The sequence below is a fragment of the Arvicola amphibius genome, chromosome 15, assembly GCF_903992535.2.
Source record: "Arvicola amphibius chromosome 15, mArvAmp1.2, whole genome shotgun sequence".
Lineage (NCBI taxonomy): Eukaryota > Metazoa > Chordata > Mammalia > Rodentia > Cricetidae > Arvicola > Arvicola amphibius.
Genome location: NC_052061.1, coordinates 48,503,726 through 48,523,009, shown reverse-complemented (window position 1 = coordinate 48,523,009; position 19,284 = coordinate 48,503,726). Strand labels below are relative to the sequence as shown.

The window sequence follows — 19,284 nt, the reverse complement described above, 5'->3', positions numbered from 1 at the left end:
TGTTTGGTACTTGAAACTCAGGTGAAGCTACTTCTCCCGTGCAAAAGGCTTCAGAGACACACAGTGTCCCCAGTGTTCTGGGCCTGTGACCAGGGCCAGCCGGGCACTTGAGACATTTGGCCCTGGCAATATCATCCAAGCATCCCTGTCTACCCAAGGGCCCAAGGGCAGACTGGACAGGTGAAGGGCTGGTGAGGACGGGCTGCTCCGTGCGGAAGCAGCCAGCCACAGTTGCCTTCTTTGGTGGTTGTCACCGGAGACTGGCCATCGGCCCTACAGCCAGGCATGGTGTTGATAGATCCCCACAGCTGCAGCCACACATGTGCCCAGCCATCAGTCTTTGGACAGTTGGGGGAGGGGAGGGGCCGAGCGCCGGCAGGAGGTGGGGCCAGAGGCCACAGCTGGGGGACAGCAGGTGCCGCAGCCTGGGTGGCTACTGTGTGCCATCTGCTCCCATTCCGCCCCTCCTCATGGGCCCAGAAAGATGGGGGCTTCTTGCCTGCTCCTTGCAGACTCAGATACAAGCCATCACGGGCCGCTAGGCTTGTCTAAAGTGTCTCTGAGCTTCTCTCCCCTCTGCAGACCAGGGAGGGGCTTAGATGAGATCTGCCACCTGGTAGGTATCGCTTATGGATCACCAGCCACAGAGGCTGGGCCACCTGGACTTATATGTGTCTGCCAACGATGGGACCCTGAAATGGGGTGCAAGGTTAAGGGGTGATGCCCACAGTTGGCATGATGATGGCCAAGAGACAAGGAGTTCTGAACGTTTTGACACAGTCTCTACCCACCCTGCCCATGGGAGACCCTGTGGGTATGATCACAATATGGCCTGCAGGCAGTCACTGGGGCAGAGATGTGAGCCTTCTGCCTACAGCAGACAGGAGTTTCCCCTTGCTGGCTCTGGAAAGCTGGTCACATGACAAGCAACTTACACAGGTCTACCTTCCCTACTTGACCATTCCTTAAGATTGAAGGGAAGTCCCAGGACTCACCATCCCCTGCAAAGGATGCCCTAAGCAAGGCCTGCCCCTTGGACTTGGGCTGACTCCATACCGTATTCTAAAGCCCTTGGCTATCCAGGATCCACCTGACCATTGTCACCATCTTACCTTCTTCCTATTCATCTGACCCTGAGCTGAGCACCTTTCTGAGAGTTGGGTCACTGGGACATGCTTGAGCCTGGATGTTCTGAGCCTGTGGCTCACATTTCAGGGGCCAGGCTCTAAGCATCCTGACATCCACAAGCCTCCCGTAGGAGTCCCAAGGACCGCAGGGCAGGAGATGGTTAAGATGCTGGTTCCACACCCTGAAGCCAGTTCACCTGTCCCCCTGCACAGGTCCTAAAGGAGGGGCTGAGCTCTGAAAATCTGGGGTCATCACTCGCCATGTATCTTACAAATGGGGATACTCAGGATAGGCCAGAAGCATGAAAACCTGCATTGTGGGTTCTCGCACAGACTAGTCCTGACGAGCCCACCTTTGGCCAGACTCTGTGTTTCACCTGTGCATGGATGCCAGCCACCTGTGAGAGCACGTGTGGCTCCCACTGGATGGGTGGAGTCAGGAGTCCACCTGGCCAGTGCATGCTCAGGCCCTTGCCCAGGTGCTGGCTAGCCAGCTTTGCCCTCAGCTGCTTGATCTCTCTCTCTCTCTCTCTCTCTCTCTCTCTCTCTCTCTCTCTCTCTCTCTCTCTCTCTCTCCCTCCCTCCCTCCCTCCCTCCCTCCCTCTCCCTCTCCCTCTCCTTCCCCCTCTCCCTCTTCCTCTCTCTCTCTCTCCCTCTCTCTCCCTCTCCTCTCTATTTCTCTCCTTAGCTGACAGGAAGGAGAAGACTGCAGCAATGCCAGACTCTCCGGCTGAAGTGAAGACGCAGCCCCGGTCCACACCCCCCAGCATGCCACCCCCACCTCCCACCGCATCCCAGGGAGCCACACGACCACCCTCCTTCACACCTCACACACGTGAGTGCCCCCTCATAGCATGGCAACAGAGCAGGGCAGGGAGTGTAGAGCAGGTGGAGCCACTTGAAATTCTGTACTATACGTTTAATATAACGTGACCCTGAGACCCATCTGCAGCCTAACCCTAGGCTCCAGCTCCCAGCTCCTCCTACTTACTGTGCTACTTTGAGTTAGCTACTTAACCTTTCTGGCCCAGCTTCCTCTTTTATAGAGTAGGGAGGCCTACTGTGGTTCCCGTCTTACAGCCATTGTGGAAATGCAATAAGTTAACAGACATTAGTACCAGCCTACAAGCACTGATGTCTGAAGGTCCCAGCTACTTAGGTTCATCTCAACAGCCCAGAGCAGAGGTCTGAGTAACACAGCACTCTGGGGATGGGGTGGGAGAATTCCAGGGAGCAGACACGGCAGCTCTCCTCCATAGCCAACCTTCAAATACACATAATTGAGGGACCCTTCCCCAGACCTCAAACTGAAGCAATACCCCTCTCTGAGGGAGGGGTCTCAGTACCTCAGCCTGATGTCCCCTGGTTTCCAGGGTATGGGTGCTTCTCTGGTCTTTCCATCCCAAGACATGGAGCACTGACTCTGCCCTTCAAAGACAGCACTCTAAACAAAGCACTGCTAGAGAAAGGCCAAGATGGAGAGCAAGCAGCTCAACCTGAAGCCAGCCCTGTCCTGTTGACAGGGTGTCAGGCTCCTGCTTTGAGGGTTACTATCATCTGCTTCCAGGTACAGCGGCATGGAGCCAAGACCGTCTGAGAATGTGCCCAGCACAGCACAGGCTGTCTCATGGCTGAATGCTCATATACACCTTCCAGTCTCTTGGAAGGTTCTGGCTCCCACTTCCTACAGGGTTAACCGGGGTCCAGTAATTGCTGAGCCTGGAGTGGAGGCTCCTAGCTCTGCCTCTTGTAGCTGGGACTCTACCCTTAGCAGCCTTGCTGCTCTCAGAGGACAGAGGTGCCTGCCAGGCCTTGGATCTGCTCCTCCAGGCCAGAGGTACCTGTGCCTTTTCTCACATTCTTCTGCCCATAGTGCCGTGGCTGAGATAGTCACCTTCCCTTCCTTCCCCAACCACCCTTCCCTCTGGGCTGAACTGCAGGTAGACTCTGGATGCTGGGCAACTAGCTTCAAAGCTTATCCAGTGGGTGAAAGGGGACTCTGTGGGACTGTGCCAATATCACCAGCCAGTGCCTTAACCTAAGGACAGGAATTGTTTATTGGGGAGACGGCTGTGTCCCCTCTCCCAGCAGTGAGTCCATGATACACTCCCTGAAACAATGGTCCTCCAGATGTCTGGAGGTCCCAAGCAGGAAGCAAGAACAGAGCAGCTCACAAGCTGATCTTGGACTCTGAGCTGTCACCGACCCTGAGGGTGTGCCTCCCCCAGCCTGCATTTCCCTATGGACCGGGTTCTGATCCCTAAAGCTGGCCTGGACACCAGATGTTTGTGGTTAGGAGTGAGGATGGGATCAGCTGGGACCTTGAGGGCTTTACTTTCATGGGGCCCATAAAGAGATGTGAGGGCGGCCAGTGCATGTGCGGTACATGGGGAGGAATGGTGCCCCCTACCCCTCGGTCCCATCCTGGGGGTCGCAGCTCTGTCTATAGAGCATAAGGCTTTTGTTCTTCTCTAAGCTGACACTTGCAGTCCGTGGGCCTTCAGATCTGTGGGGCTAGTTGGTGCATAAACCTGAGGCTCAGGCCTCCTGAGGTCACCTCATGTTTGTTCCTAATCCGCATGGTTAACCACACCCCTGCACCTGGCTGGTGCTGGTAGCAGTCCTGGTAAAGCCTCTGCAGCCAGCTGCAGATTCCTGCCCAGTGCTTCAAGCCAAACGAAGAGACTGACCTTGAACCTCTACTTGAGGGCTGTGGTTTTCCTGGCCCGGTGATCATCCTGGGCACAGCTTGGTCTCTGGCTGGGGAGATGGGCAGGAGGCTGAGTGTGGAGACTGGGACAGTACAAGAGGCTTTGACCCAGATGACACTCCTCTCAGGCAGGGAGCCCCTAGCTGGGTTGAGCTCCCATCTGTCCTTGCATGCTTCTGAGACAGGGGGCTCACTACTCCTAGTGCCCATCTCCACTGATTACCCCAATTCAGGTAGCTCAGACGTGAATTTCAGTAATTGATAACACACAACTCGGGCCCCAAGTCCCTTAAGGACAGTGCTGAGGATCTGACCGGGCCCTTTCTGGGGGGATAGCTTTTAAGAGGTAGGTGCTGTGCATGCTGACAGATACTCAGTGCAACTGTTATTTTGCAGAGAAGGAAACTGAGGTCCAGAGGAGGAGTGGACTGGCCCCAGTGGCAACAGCATGGTCTCTAGGAGTGCCACTGATCAATAGAGGGGACGGGCCGCTGCGGCGCCCTCCTGACAGCGTGTTCTTCTTATTTTGCTTACAGATGGCGAGGATGGACCTGCGACGTCTCTGCCCCACGGCCGTTTCCACGGCTGCTTAAAGTGGTCCATGGTCTGTCTCTGTAAGTAAAATAACAAGAACCATGGGCTTCAAGGAGGCCACCTGGGTCCTTCTCGCTGCCTCTACACCCCCTTTGTTGGAACTCCAGCCACCTTAGAGACAAGAGAGGCCCAGGGGGCCTAAGGGCTAGAGACTGAGACCCTCAGACAGTGTGCTGGGACTGTGGGACCTTCGCATGTGAATGCCTCCTGAGCCTCATCCCCAACAGCCAAACAGGCTGTGAGGAGACAGGGGGACATGTGTCAAAGACAAGTCAAGCTCCACTGTTTCAAGAGACTTTGGCTCCCACTATTGACAGATACTGGCAGATACGGTTGCCTGTGCCTCAGTTTCCCCACCTGTAAAGAGATGCTGTCACAGTATGGAGTGCTGAAGGTGATTCGTGCACCATGCTGGCAAAGCCTTGTTGCCATGTCTGACCCACGCCGCATGCCCTGTGGGCATCAGTCACCAGTGGATGATTCCACCAAAGCTCTGGGTGACGTCCATACTACTGGCCCCCTATCATCAGGTGTTACTGTGCCTCAGCAGTCTTAACGGGGCCAATTAGCTGCATCTCCCAGGTGTGTGCAGTTGCCATGGGACTTCTGGACTCTAAGAATAAGGAAGAGGTTGCATGTGCTATTATGTTCTATGTTGTCCTTCTTGCTGCCATCATCCTATGCCATGCTTGGCCACACACTAGGGCCTGGCACGCCGCCTGACTGGCCGTGAACTGTTGACTGGTTCTTGTTGTGGTGATAATGGTGTTCTCCTAGCCAGGGAGATAGCGTGGAAGAACTGTTAACAGGGTTCGTGCACCCCAAGCCAACTCCCACCCAAGCCTCAAGACTAGGGGAGCTATTAGGGGTGCTAGCTTGTGCCCCCAAACATCAGCCGAGGACACGTGTGCAGTCTAACTTAGTAACACACCTGTTGTGGTAATGAAAACACTTGTACTGGGGGCTATTTTTGGCGTCTCTTTAGCTGCTGAGACTGCCCGGCAGCCGCGGGAGGGAAGACAGACAGGCAGTGAGGCGAACAGGCCACGGGGGACCCAGGCGCTCAGAGCAAGACTGGTAAGCGGGCCTCAGGGAGGACAGGACCAGGTCAGGCTGGGTCTGGTGGGTGGTGGACTAGATTATGTGGACATTGGCATGTCTTAGAAACTATGAAAAGACCCAGGGCCCTGGTGATAAAACACTTGGTTTTAAGACCACAGGTCCACCTATTAGTGAGGTCTCCGTGGCAACAAGCCATCTCCTGGTCTGGCTGAGGTGACAGCAAGTGGCTGTCATTAGGTTTGACTGGGGCATGTGTGTCCGTGGCTGTCAGAGCTTACTGGTGAGAGAGAAGTCCACCCAATGGGGTCCTCTGGACATGGTCTTAGAGAGGCTGGGAGCCCAGAGCTGTTGATGTGCTGTATGTAGACATCACGGACCACCCCAGAGCAAGAAGGGTGCTCGCATGCACAGACTTACGCTGGCCTGCTTCCACTAACATTCTGGAACTGACTGTATATCCTAGGCCCTGGGGTGGACTCTTGAGATCATTTGGGGAACCAAATGGAAAGGCTTCCGCTTCCATATGCATAGCCCCGACTAAGACAGAGGAGCTACTTAGGACTGTATGCAGAGGGTTCCACTCCTGGTGGCAGCATAGAAACACCAAGGTGGCATGTGAGCCTGTGTCCCTCTCCCCACATGTTCTGCAGCTTCTGCCCCTCAGGAGCAGCTGTTGAGGGGTACCTCACCCAACGCCCAACATATAGAGTCTGTCAGGTCAGTGGTGGCATTGGCAGGCTCCATCAGCTGTGGGTTGGGAAACAAGGAAGATGGCTATGCTCTGATTCTAGAGCCCACCTCAGAACTTCAGAGTGACTTGGAACCATTGGCAGACAGACCTAGGTCTGGCCTACATTGTTCGTCTGAACTGGTGTTGCTCCCACAACCATCCAGGGTTTATGATATGGGGGTCTCTGAGGACCTGTGAGAGTCCTTGTATCAGGTGACTGTCAGGCTGGAAGTGAGGATAAAGGAATGGGAAGGGGTGTCCCCTGAGGGGACTATGACAGTGTTCACACCCACACCACACTGTAACAGCCCTGGGCTGGGTCCTGCCTTACACTCCTGGGGAAGGTAGGGGTCAACCCTAGGATCAGACAGTTGAGAAACACCAGTTGGGTCTCTCCATGAACTGTTTATCCCAGGGCCTTAGTGGCCCTGTCTGCTGCGTGGGTCTAGAACAAGCTCATGTGGAACCACCAGTCCTGGCCCCGGGTTTATCTGGGCTGGAGCCTCAGGCAGTATCTGGGCAAGACAGAGTTAGTTACTGCACTAGTTAGCAAGAGAGGGCTATGTGGGGCCCATAAGGGAGACGGAAACTCCAAGACTGGCTTAGGTCCCCCATCCTGTAGTATGAGCAGAGGCGTGACAGGATCCTGTGAGAGCTGTAGAGCCAGGAAGGAAGGGACTTAGGTAAAGGCCCCACCTCACCTTTCCATGCCCAGCCCTTAGGCCACCCTCCCAGTGCTTGGATCAAGATGTGCAGGCAGGTGCAGTCTTGAGTGACTTGCTGAGGTACCCATTGCCTGAAGCAAGCAGATACTCCAGGGGAACTCAGCTGGAGTCTCTGCACTGGGCAAGCTTGGAGGACTCTTTGGTCTAGAAAAAGGGCTCCCCTTCTCCCTTGGCACTTATAGCCCCACCAGGCCTCACCACAGGTGGAAGAGCTTTGGGGGCTGTGGTCTTGGGGGCACCCCAGACCTACACTCTCAGTACAGGCCTGAGAACCTGGCTTCTGCACACTCAGTCAAGGCAGGGGACAGTGGTACATCCCTAAGGTCAGGGGGCATAAGACATGAACAGAAACAACAGTTGAGTGAGCCAGAGGTGTTTGCATGTGTCTATACCTAGAGGTAGCACTTACGACCTGTGAATTCTGACCTGTCTGCAGACTCTGCTAATCATACCTTTGTCACTCAGGGCTGAGAGGCAAGGACTCTGAGGCAGCCCCTGGCCTTGGCCCTAATACTCTGAGTTGATGGCAGCAGGGTCATCCAGTGAGCCATGGCTCAGTGACTGGCAGCTGTGATCCCGTAGTATGCTTATCAGCTGTCTCCTTAGTCACCTGATTGTCCTTAGCATGAACTAGCCCCTGGACACGGTCTTCTATGTCAAAATCCCCCGAAGAACCCAACCAGCTCTTCCTGGGGGGAGGGTCTCCGTTGCTCTGCCTGATCTCAAGTCCCCTCAGCTCAGGCTACTTGCTGGCAATGGTGTTACTCAGGCTTAGAGAGGCTCAGGATCCTCAAGGCTGGGGAAGTTCCTCAGCCAGTCCTCAGGGCTAAGGAGAGTTGGGGCATTGCTCAGAGGTGGGAAAGAGATTAGGTAGAGGGTGTCACTTGAGGCCATAACAGCAGAGGCAGAGTTGCTGTCCTTTTCTTGAGGCGATAGGGGTGACTTCTCATTTCCCGTACCATGGGTGAGGAGGTCTTGCGCTTGCTCCTAGTGGAGACCTGAGCCAGTCTGGTAGGTGGCCTGGGCATCTGCTGCCACGTGCGGAAGACCTAGACTATTGGCTGCTGTGAAGGCCTTGCTCTCAGGCCCAGGGTAAACCCCCAGAGACCGTGTAAGTGAGCCCCTCAAATGTCTGTCTCTGCAGCCACTTCCCGGGTGTGAGCCTTACCACCCTCCTGGCTGGGGTACCTGCGGTGAAGGGAGTCACCTCCCTAGTGCCAGTTTGCATATCTACAAGAGTAGAACACCCACTAGCACAGTAAGGTCGCAAGGATAGAAGGGCAGCTGTGCAGTCTGCTGGTCACAGCTGCTCTGGACTCTGCCGTCTATCATCCTCACTGTCATTTGGGTCGCTGTTGTCATTGTCACCATTATTATTATTCCTGGCCCTCCTCACACGCTGTCCTCCTGCAGTGATGAACGGGAGCAGCCACTCACCTACAGCCATCCACGGTGCCCCATCTACACCCAATGGCTTCAGCAACGGCCCAGCCACCTCATCGACTGCCTCGCTGTCCACACAACACCTGCCCCCGGCATGCGGCGCGCGGCAGCTCAGCAAACTCAAGCGTTTCCTCACCACCCTGCAGCAGTTCGGCAGTGACATCTCGCCTGAGATTGGGGAGCGTGTGCGCACCCTGGTGCTGGGGCTGGTGGTGAGTCTCCAGGCTCTCAGGCCCCTCATGTGTTCCCCATGGCAGCCACTCTGCCACATGCGCCATCACTATGCCCACAACCCCCATCCCTCAGGCCAGACCCAGAGCCTCCTCCTTCCCGGGGTGGGGGTGGGGCAGCCGGTTCAGATAGTACACAGGAACCTTTAAGTGGGGTGCTCTCTCCTGCAGAACTCAACTCTTACGATAGAAGAATTTCATTCCAAGCTCCAAGAAGCCACCAACTTCCCACTGCGACCATTCGTCATCCCCTTTCTGAAGGTAAGCAAATCTGTCCTACAGGGGGCCTCCCTGAGAGACCCCAATCCCCTCCCTACCAGGCATCATTCTCAGCTACCCAGGAAAATGGTGCTGGCCCCCAGATCTGACTAGTTAGGGCTGTAACTAGATGCTTGACATCATGATTTCCCCCCAAAACCACCGTGTTCTCATCCCTCACTGAGCTTTGAGTTGCCCACTCCATGCCAGGGTCTGCGCAAGGCTCCGGGGGTAGCGTGAACGGACAGGCAAAGTCCCCTGAAGCAATGCCCCGTGTGGGAAGAGAGCGCTCTCAGCCAGGCGTAGAATGTGGAAATGTGTGCTGTAAGAAAATATCCCCAAATCCCTCAAGGATAGGTATTTCACGGTGACCGAGAAGGCTGGAGAAGCCTTAGGCAGCGCCCTGCAGGAAGCAGGGCTAGTATAGACAAAAGCCCTGGGGAAGGAGGAAAGGCAACTCTCCACGTGTCTGGAACAGAGTGAAGGGTAGGTGTGCGGAGGAAGTGACCAGGTGACAGACAGGGCAGGCACGTGACTGGACGGCAGGGCAATGAGAGCCGTCTGGGGCCACATGAATGACTCGGTGACACTGCACCTTTGGCAGAGTCACCAGAGCCCCTGAGCCAGGCAGACCCCTCACCCCAGCCCAAACCCTCCATGAGATGAGATGCTCCATTTGTTTGGGGGTGGGGGTTAGGTTGGGTTTTGTTAGGTTGGGTTTTGTGGTTTGGGGGTTTTGTTGTTTTCAGTGCTGGGGGTTCAACACTGTCTTGTACATCCAAGTGTCCTACTGCTGAGCCCCAGCTCCAGCCCTGTCTAATTCTGAGACACGTGGTCTTATTTTTTTCCCCTGGCTGGCCTTGAACTCTATCCGCCTGCCTCAGCATCTAGTAGTTGGAATTGTAGGTGTGCACCACTAGGCTTAGTGAGATGCTGGATTTTAAAATCTGGTAATCACACACACACACACACACACACACACACACACACACTGGGAATGGGCCAGGTCCTCACGTAGGGCTTGTGACTCACTGCAGCCCTTCACCCTGAGAGGGGTGAGGATGGCATGCCTCCAATTGTGTTTGGCCGTGCGTTCTCTTCCCACTTTAACCTCGGGGGAGATGCTAGAATATCCATACCTTAGAGCACCCACCTCCATTTACTGCTAGAGCCCCAGGTTACGCTTCCTGCTTGTCTGTGCTCTTCTTAGTCAAAGTTCAAGGTCAGACCATACAAGGGGCAAGCTCCGAGACATGAGCCCCCACCAAGCGGCCTAGCAGACCCTAGGCTGGCCCCACACCTCTGTACTCAGTCCCTCTGGCTGGAGTGCTCCATTCTCTCGGGGCAGCTACGTCAGCAAGGTTTTTAACTGCCTAATTTAGACCAAGAATGGATCGTAAAGATCTCTGCGCAGATGCTCTCTTGACCGCTGGAGGGGGACAAACAGGCCCTGACGCTGTCAAGTTAGCAGGCAGGAAAGCTGAAGTCCTGACTTTTCTAGCTGGTACAGACCCAAGGCTGGTTCAGAGTCCCCACAACATTCACAGGACATGTCCCACCATCCTCATTCCTCTGGCACCTCACAGGGGGACCCCACATGACACCCCATATCCAGTCCCCTCCTCCCTCCCACCCACTCCTTGCTGGGCTCACACTGGAGCTAGTGACAACAAGAAGCCACGGGTGCCAGCGCGTGGGCCCACCTGGCAGTCATTTGCAGTGCGTTGGAGGCCCGCATTCTCCTTGCCCTCCACATATTGCTGACTCTGCCACCGCCTTAGGATGCCATGCGCCTGCTTATTTTGTCAGAGCTAGTTTTCGCAGCAGATGTCTGGTAGCGTTGGCCACCCTGTTTATGCCTGGAATATCCCAGCGTTCACTGCCCAGAGTCCCTACCCTCAGTACCCTTCTTACCTAACCTAGTGTGGCATCACCCAAAGCAAGCCCTGGGTGGAACACCTTGCCCAGCACTGCTTTGTCAAGGGACCTCTCCACATTCATTTCTCTTTGCCCACCTCAGAGCTGACCTAGGACCTCTGTGTCTCATTGTTAAGGACACCAAGTGGTACATTTTTCTCCATGATATGGAGATCCTGGGGTGAAGGGGCAGTAAGAGCCAAAGGTAGAACCTAAAAATACGAGGTTGCAGTCAGTTCTTCTAACCTTGTTGCCAAAACAGGAGCCAGAGCCGCAGACCATTCTGCCCAGTCAAAGAGCGTGATGACTTTGCTGGTACAGCATGGTAGGAGCCCAGGCCCAGTGGCTCAAAAGAAGGAAGCCAGACGAAGAGCTCAGGCAGCTCCAGGGGCCTCGCTGCCCTCGCTGGATAGGGTCCCCTCCTGGTTGGTCGGAGAGCCGGAGTAGCACCTTCCTAAATAGTCATGGGCCTCCTGGCATCTGCAGTGCTGCTCATGGCCACCTATGGGGATGCCATTCTGAGAAGAAACTGTTCTGAAGATTTGGCTGGGCAGAGCTGGGCTCTGACTGCAGGGCCCTCTTGGGTCCTTTCCTAGGTAAGACAGAACTGCTTGCCACACAGGTGGCAGAAGAACTGAGTTAATCCACGTGGGGCTCACGGGAGCCCATCACAGCGCTTCCAGAGTTCAGGTTTATGGAGGAGGCAGGAGGTAGTTGTGTGGCTTCCCAAGGTCACACAGCTGAGTAGCCCGGCCAGGGTGAGTGACCCACCAATCTTCCATGGGACAGCCTGTGGTGGAAGGCTTTGCAGAGCCAAGTGAAGCGCGAAGAAGACCTGTGGCTCTGCTGTCACCGTGGTGGTTCTGTGTGCACTGTGTAGCCTCTGCCAGAGGCCCATTGAGGAGAAAGATGGTTTAGATTTTTCTGGACATCAAAATCTCCATGCCAAGTTAAGTTGGGGCCCAGAGTGCCCTGTGACCAGCTTGGTGTGTCCTCTGAATGATGCTTGGGACTTTTGAAGAAGCATGGGAACTTGTTCTTTCTGAGTGAGCAGTGGTCCTGTACCCCCAGTCAAGGGCTGCTGTGTATCTGGACTGTACGGCTAGATTACCTGATACCTAGATCCCTTCCACTCTCTCCTGCATCCGCCCTCATGTAGCTGGACAGTGGACTTTTCAGAAGCTGCCCCACCCGAGGCTCCAGCTCCCAGATGGCCCCAGCTGGCCAGGACCCCAGATGTTTCCCCACCCTAACTGCAACCAGATGGTGCTCATGCCCAGCCCCCACCCCACCATGCTGTCCAAAGAAAGGACAGGGTGGGTGGGGGACTGGTGAGGGAGGAGACTCTGGGCTACTGAGACCTCCCAGGACCTCATCCCAGCTCATGCTTCTGACGTGGTCGGCAGATGGTGAGCTGGCCTCCGTTCAGCTATCCAAACAGAAAAACAGGCTTGGCAGCCACACAGCTCAACAAAAATGCATCGGCTGCCTGATGGGCCGGGTGGATGCGCCAACAGGGGCTGAAGAGGCAGAGGCTTGGAGAAGACTGCCCTGGCAGCTTTGAGACGCATGGGAAAGTTGTGGATTGTGTTTATTTACAAATACTTAGAACTGCTGGCTCTCCCAAGAGCCTGCCACTGGGCCCCTGTCCAGCATGCTCAGGACCAGCCTGCCACCCTACCCACAGCAGCTGTGGAAAGACTGACCACCAGCAATGTCTGGAGACCCTGGTCCAGCACTAGGGTGAAGTTCATAGGTTTAGAGATGGAGTCTGGGAGCTCTAGTGGCCTCGTCTGCACATGCAGAATCGAGTTGTGATATCATCCCTGAGGCTGGGGTTCATGAAGGTCATATTCCCTGTGTGCTCAGAGCTGCATAACCGCAGAAGGCATACTCTGGTGTCTGAAGTCCTGTGAGCTTTGTTCCTGGCTGAGACTGGAAAGCAGGAGATAGTTCTATGGGGCTCCTGGCCAGTGCATTTTGGGGGTCAGTGCAGAGACCCTGCTGCATCTCTGTTTTCCCTCCCCCCTCCTCACACACACTCTGTTTGATTGCTTGAACCTTGCTTTCCTTCTCTGCACCAAGGACAATATGGTGCCTGCTTGACAAGGTACAGGTAGAGAATATTGCCTGCAGACTCAGAGAGGAAGCATGGTGATATAGAAAGTCCATACATTGCTGTGTGTCCAGCAGGGCACAGGCCTGTCACTTCCCACAGTGCTATGGGAAGGAGCAAGGAACCTGAGGGACCCAGAGCCCTGAGTCACACAGAGGTAGCCCTGGACTGTCTTCTGGTCTGAACAGGCTAGGTGGGCTTGCATCCCAGCTGACAGTCAACTGTGCCTAAAGCCCTGTCCTGCCCACAGGCTAATCTTCCGCTGCTGCAGAGAGAGCTCCTGCACTGTGCCCGCCTGGCCAAACAGACGCCTGCCCAGTACCTGGCCCAGCACGAACAACTGCTGCTGGATGCCAGCACCACCTCCCCTGTTGACTCTCCCGAGCTCCTGCTGGAAGTCAACGAGAATGGCAAGAGGAGAACACCAGACAGGTAACAGCCTTTCCCAGATCCGCGGGATAGGGAGGTGACCCACGGCGGCCTCTTTCTGCCCATCTGCTCTGCCACGATTCTACCAGATAGCTGGTCCAGTCTGTTCTCTGCAGCAGGACCAATCAAGCGCTGCTAATACTGCTGTATGCTTCGGGGACAGGCTGGTGGGCTGGTGACACTGGGTTCTGCAGCATGCCCAGCCCTATTAAGCGACGACCCAAGGTCTCTGGGATCCCTGGAGGACAGCAGCTCAGAAAGGAGTCTGTCCCCCAGGACTCATTTTTCTTGTGCTATTTGCAGACCCTGAGTGGCCTGGAGTCTACGGCTCATGGTGGCTGGGCTGGACTGGACCCATTGACTGGCCACTAGACCCCTACTGCTGTACCACAGTGGGGACCACACCTAGCCATGGGACTCTGGGTGTCTCCTCTCCATTCTCTATCAGGAGACCCAGAGGAGGTCAGAGAGGGGGACCAGAACCCAGTAGGGCTCCTCTGAGTTTCTGCCTCCACCCTCTCTGTCTCTTCTCGCCTGTTATTACCCTCTGTCCGACACCGAGGCTGATATCGATTGGTCACTTGTTTTCTTGATCAGGACCAAAGAGAACGGGTCAGACCGGGACCCTCTGCACCCTGACCACCTCAGTAAGCGGTCCTGCACCCTGAGCCCTGCCCAGCGCTGCAGTCCCAGCAATGGGTTGCCCCACCCTACACCACCACCACCCCCACACTATCGCCTGGAGGACATGGCCATGGCCCACCACTTCCGGGACTCCTACCGACATCCAGATCCCCGAGAGCTGCGGGAGCGCCACCGGCCCCTCGGTAAGCGGTGTAACAGTGCCATCGACCCTTCAAGGTATGGGCACAGAGTGTGTGACCCGTGTCTGCGAGCCGGCCCATGTGTATAAGCCTGCATGTACTTGGGCTGGAGAGAGTTTACATGCATTTATTTAGGGGTTCAGTCAGCGGCTGCTTGTACCCATGCCCTAGTGGAAGACACTGACGCTGTAAACAGCACCTCGTCTGCCCAGTAGGTGCCAGTAGCCACCCCGGTGCTCAGGCAGCCTGACTTGCCCCTTCAGACCCAAGTTGCCCTTTCTGGTACACAGAATGGCACCAGTGCAGAGGGCCCTGTCTTTTAAAGGACCAGCCTTTACCACCCTCCTGGGCTGGGCAGCCTAAGGCCAGAGTAGCTGAGGGCAAGGCAAGGGCTACCTGACTTCCCTTGAATCCAGAAGTGGGTCATGTGACAGCACTGTGCCTCAGTTTCTCAGAACAGTTGTGTGAGGACAGGGGCATCGATAGAGCACCTGGCACACAGTGCACTCCAAAGCCCAGTTACTGGTGACAGGGACAGCAGCTGACACAGAGCACATGCACTTGGTCATTTCTCAGCCTGGGCCCATACCTCTAGGGAAACTGAGGCTCAGAGACTATAAGTGGGACAGCCACGGATGGTCACAGCAACACCTGCCTAACCCCAACCCTGCTCCACCCCGGCGTGGTGGAAAGGAATGCTAGAAATGACTAGCCAGGGTCACTCAGGACACCTATAGGGTCCCAGAGCAGGGTCAGCAGAGGCCTCTCCCTAACCCCCTCCCCCCCCACATACACACTGTGGAAGCTTCCAGGGCCTGGGCCTAGGCAGCAGGTGACAGTGTCTGGCTCGCCACAGCCGGGTCAGGCAGGTGCTAATTCCCACCCGCTTCTGCTAATGCAAAAATAAACGCCAGCTGTCGCATAGATCTCAGCCTCTATTTTAGTTGGGGCGTTGGCATAGGCCCCTGTGGGCAGCCGGAGAGAGTGCTGGATGACGGCTGTGGCCACTCCTTGCCCTTCTGCAACTCGAGGAAGGCATTTCAGGTTAGGTACTAAGAGGTCCGTAGGCACTGGTGACGGCTTTAAAGAGAGGCTTTCCCCCCCCACCCCACCCCAGGAAGGCTGGATTGGCACCAGGTCACCTGCACAGCTTCAGTTACCCACACTGGAAAACTAATAGAGGGCCTTCATGTCCCAGCCAGTGGCAACCCACACCCTGCCCATTTGACCATCCCTGAGGGCACAGATTCAGGCTGGCCTCACGCCATATACTGCCTCCCCCACTTTCTGCCTGGTAACTGTGGACAGACATGACCAGCCTCAGTTTCCTAGTCTGTTACATGGGAAAGATGAACCTTCCAAGGTCAGGGCAGAAAGAAGGGAACGGTGCTTAGCACCAAGCCCTGCCTGGGGACACACCTCTAGCTTACAAGGTCAGCTTGGGATCTTCTTTCTAACTACTCACTGTGTTAAGAACACGTAGAAGCCAGGCAGTGGCGGAGCACACCTTTACTCCCAGTACTTGGGAGACAGAGACAGGTAGATCTCTGTGAGTTTGAAGCTTACAGAGTTCCAGGACAGCTAGGACTGTTAAACAGAGAAACCCTGTCTTGAAAAAAACAAAAATCAAACAAACAAAAAAGAACTAGGCAGGGTCAGGAAATTGAAGCAGGGAGTGGCATGATAAGGACCCCAGGATCCCCTGGGGAATGAGCCATCCTGGCTTGCTACTTTGTCTGACCCTGCTGTCAGTAGATCTGATCCCAAGACCACACTCAGGGCTGGTAAATACCCAAGCCAGAGTTCAGCCTAGGGACACAGAGGTAAACACATCATGCCATCTTTCTCCGTGGATCTGACAGTGGCGGGGAAGAATAAACAGGGAAATCTTGTACCCAGAGACACACGTGGCCTGAGGAATTCCAAAGACTCCGCAGCTGTAGAGGGGCCCTGTGGCCTGGACTTTGAGGAATGCATAGGAGTACCGATATTCGAGAGGAAGTCATAATCACACATAAGTTGAGCAGCTGCACAAAGGCCCTGAGGTTTCTGGACCATGACAAGGCAGACCCTTAAAGTGGATCTGGATCTGCCTATCAGAAATGGGCATAGTAAAAGCAAGAGGAGCTAGGTTTGTAGGCTAGTAGTAGGAAGAGAATGAAGGGTCAGGGCAGAACCAGGGATGACAAGTGTTTCATCTGTTCCTGACCCCCTGAGGTAGGAATGGAACTGAGGAAGTAGGAGGCACCTGGGAGTAGGGGCAGGACCCAAGATCCAAGTCAGGGCTTAGTTATGGGCAAGGGTGGGGCTTAGCATCTGCTTGGAGGCCTAAATGTGCATTGCCCTTCCTGCAGCCATGCCTGGGTCTCGACAAGAAGAAGTGATTGACCACAGGCTCACAGAACGGGAGTGGGCAGAAGAGTGGAAACATCTCAACAGTGTGAGTGTCTGTGATTCCCAGAATGCACACCTCTGGATCCTAAGGCTTGGGGTGGGGAGCAGCACTGAGTTCAGCATCTTCTGGCAGGACCTATCCCTTTATGTGAGCATCATTGTCTATGTTTGACCTGTCAGGGTGCTATGAGAGAACAGAGACAAGGATGCTGAACCATGCAGACAGACCCTTCCTCCTCCACTATTTCTGCTCAGAGACTCTTGCAGGGTAGAGCCCCAGTGGTGTAAGACAGCTCTGTGTTAGGTGCTTGAGCCCCTGGTCAGACCAAGTGGACCATGTCTTGATGTTCCTAGAAGCTCTGTCCCTCTGACCACCATGCACCTTGAAGTATGGATCCCTTACCTGCTTCTTTCTTGGGGATGTTCCCAAGGCAGATTGCTCTCAGAGCTTCACAGGAGGGACCCCGAGCCTCTATCCTGCCTCCAAAGAAGTTCCCATTCAAGTTAGGTGCCCATAAGCCCTGGAAGCCATTTCACTGTTTGTGGGGAGCCAAGGTAGATTTCTGTGCCCTGCCTTCAGGGATGATGAGCTGGCTCCCCGCCAGTCCCTCCATGTTGTATGGCCACATCTGGCCACAGTGCTGGTTCCAATGTACTGAAGGCCCTGCTACCCACCCGCAGCTCCTGAACTGTATCATGGATATGGTGGAGAAGACACGGCGATCCCTCACTGTGCTGCGCCGGTGCCAGGAGGCTGACCGTGAAGAACTCAATCACTGGATCCGGTGCTACAGTGACTCTGAGGAAGGGAAGAAGGGCCCCACCCCCACCTCTGCCCGGCCCCTCAACAGCTGCAGTGGCCCCGAGGGGTCTCAGCTAGGTGTGTACTAGGGAAGAACATGGAAGACCTGCAGTGAGGGGTTGCTAGCCCTACACAGTCTCTGTAGGATGCCACTGATTGCCCAGAAAGCTAGCCAACGATCAGGCCTTACTTAAACAGAGCATCACTTAGAAAAGGGGGCCATTTTCACTTGCAGAAATCTGTGCCTGGTCTGTTAGGAAGCCTGAAGCTCCCAGGTCCTAGTAGGTACAAGCCAAGCTTAGGAGGTGGCACCTAGGGGCTTCTATGTAGTCATCCACCACAGTGGTGACCACATAGACTGGGGGAGGTCTAAGATATGCCCAGCTCCCAGCTTGAGTCCATGTTCACTGGCTACAGAGCATGCTACCCCAATCCCCCCATCCCCCTGGAATGTGAAGCCTCTTTCCCAGGAAAAGAATTATTCCTTACCTTCAAGCCCTGGCAAGAGTGGAAGGGAACCCAGAGTGGAAGAAGGCAACTGACGACCCCACCTTGTGTATGACACTGTACCCCATCCCTTTGTTTCAGATGTTCACCGGGATTTCATGCCCAGGACCCTCTCTGGCTATATGCCAGAGGAGATCTGGAGGAAGGCTGGTGAGCAAGGCTATTGGGACAAACCCTGGGGACAACCATAGGAAGTGTCTGTGACTCAGATGCGCTCCACATGCAGCAAGTTTGTATATTTACACATTGGGCCACACACAGAGGTGTGCACAGATGCATGAACACACACACACACACACACAGAGAGAGAGAGAGAGAGAGAGAGAGAGAGAGACAGAGAGAGAGAGAGAAAGAAAGAAAGAATATGAATCAGTTACTTACAGCCAGAGTTCCCCTTCTGGCTCCCAAGCAAAGCCAAGGACCAGACCTGTTCTCAAAGCAGGTCCTTCACGGCAGTGGCTTGCCTGAAGCCTGTTTGAACAGAATCTTGGACACTACCAGAACCTGCTGGATCATACTGTGGGGTGGGGACTAGCCCTTACCCTCTGAAGATGCACACCAGAGTGAGGACCATGATGCTGGCAGGTGGAGCCACAGATAGTTTACCCATGGCTCTATTCCTCTTGACCAGGGTTCACACCTGTGCCCAGGACTCACACATGTTTATCCACATGCTGTGGGATATTTTGACCACACTCTGACAGTCCTGAGACTACCAATAAAGTTTACGTTGAATCAGAGGGAAGAGCTAGCTACTAGCCAACCAAATTTAGCCATAGAGGTTTTGGAGGACCCAGAATATATAAAGAGACAGAGGAAGTAGTAGAGAGGGGCTTAGGGAGATTCTGGGCCTTTTGGATCAAGAAAGGAGAGAAAGAGGAGGTCACTGGTCACTTCACCTATCCTCTGATCAATCAGGTTTTTACTCTGCTATCTGACTTCCGAATTTTTATTGATAAAGAATAATTAAATAAACGCTTCATCCACAAACCCGGCAGCAAAGGTATGGGATCACTGACTTGTGCCTCTGTGTGTACACATGCAAAGTATGGTAAGCATGTGCACACAAAGCTGCATTTAGGTTCCTACCCAAGTTGTGCGTGTCCAGAACCCCAGGCGAGCTAGCCTGGGTGATTACTGGCAGTGTGACCACCATCCCACCTCTGTGCTTCACAGAAGAAGCCGTGAATGAGGTGAAGCGCCAGGCGATGTCAGAACTACAGAAGGCTGTGTCTGATGCAGAGCGCAAAGCCCATGAACTCATCACCACAGAGCGTGCCAAGATGGAACGAGCCCTGGCTGAGGCCAAGCGGCAGGCCTCAGAGGATGCCCTGACTGTCATCAACCAGCAAGAGGACTCCAGCGAGGTAGGGCCACTAGCCACCTCTGTGTTCCATTTCTGCCTCCAGGGCTGAC

General features: G+C 54.9%; 1 protein-coding gene across 1 annotated transcript in view; it reads left to right on the top strand.

Annotated features, from left to right (window-relative positions):
* Window positions 1-19,284, top strand: part of Cbfa2t3 (CBFA2/RUNX1 partner transcriptional co-repressor 3) — a 49,560-nt gene that overhangs the window by 26,994 nt on the left and 3,282 nt on the right. Inside the window, exons 2-11 of the mRNA XM_038312827.2 lie at window positions 1,816-1,962; window positions 4,374-4,451; window positions 8,362-8,603; window positions 8,793-8,882; window positions 13,163-13,344; window positions 13,939-14,168; window positions 16,520-16,605; window positions 17,241-17,439; window positions 17,950-18,018; window positions 19,045-19,235. Coding sequence (XP_038168755.1) covers window positions 1,842-1,962; window positions 4,374-4,451; window positions 8,362-8,603; window positions 8,793-8,882; window positions 13,163-13,344; window positions 13,939-14,168; window positions 16,520-16,605; window positions 17,241-17,439; window positions 17,950-18,018; window positions 19,045-19,235 — 1,488 coding nt within the window. The 5' untranslated portion in view covers window positions 1,816-1,841. The remainder of the gene's footprint in view (window positions 1-1,815; window positions 1,963-4,373; window positions 4,452-8,361; window positions 8,604-8,792; window positions 8,883-13,162; window positions 13,345-13,938; window positions 14,169-16,519; window positions 16,606-17,240; window positions 17,440-17,949; window positions 18,019-19,044; window positions 19,236-19,284) is intronic.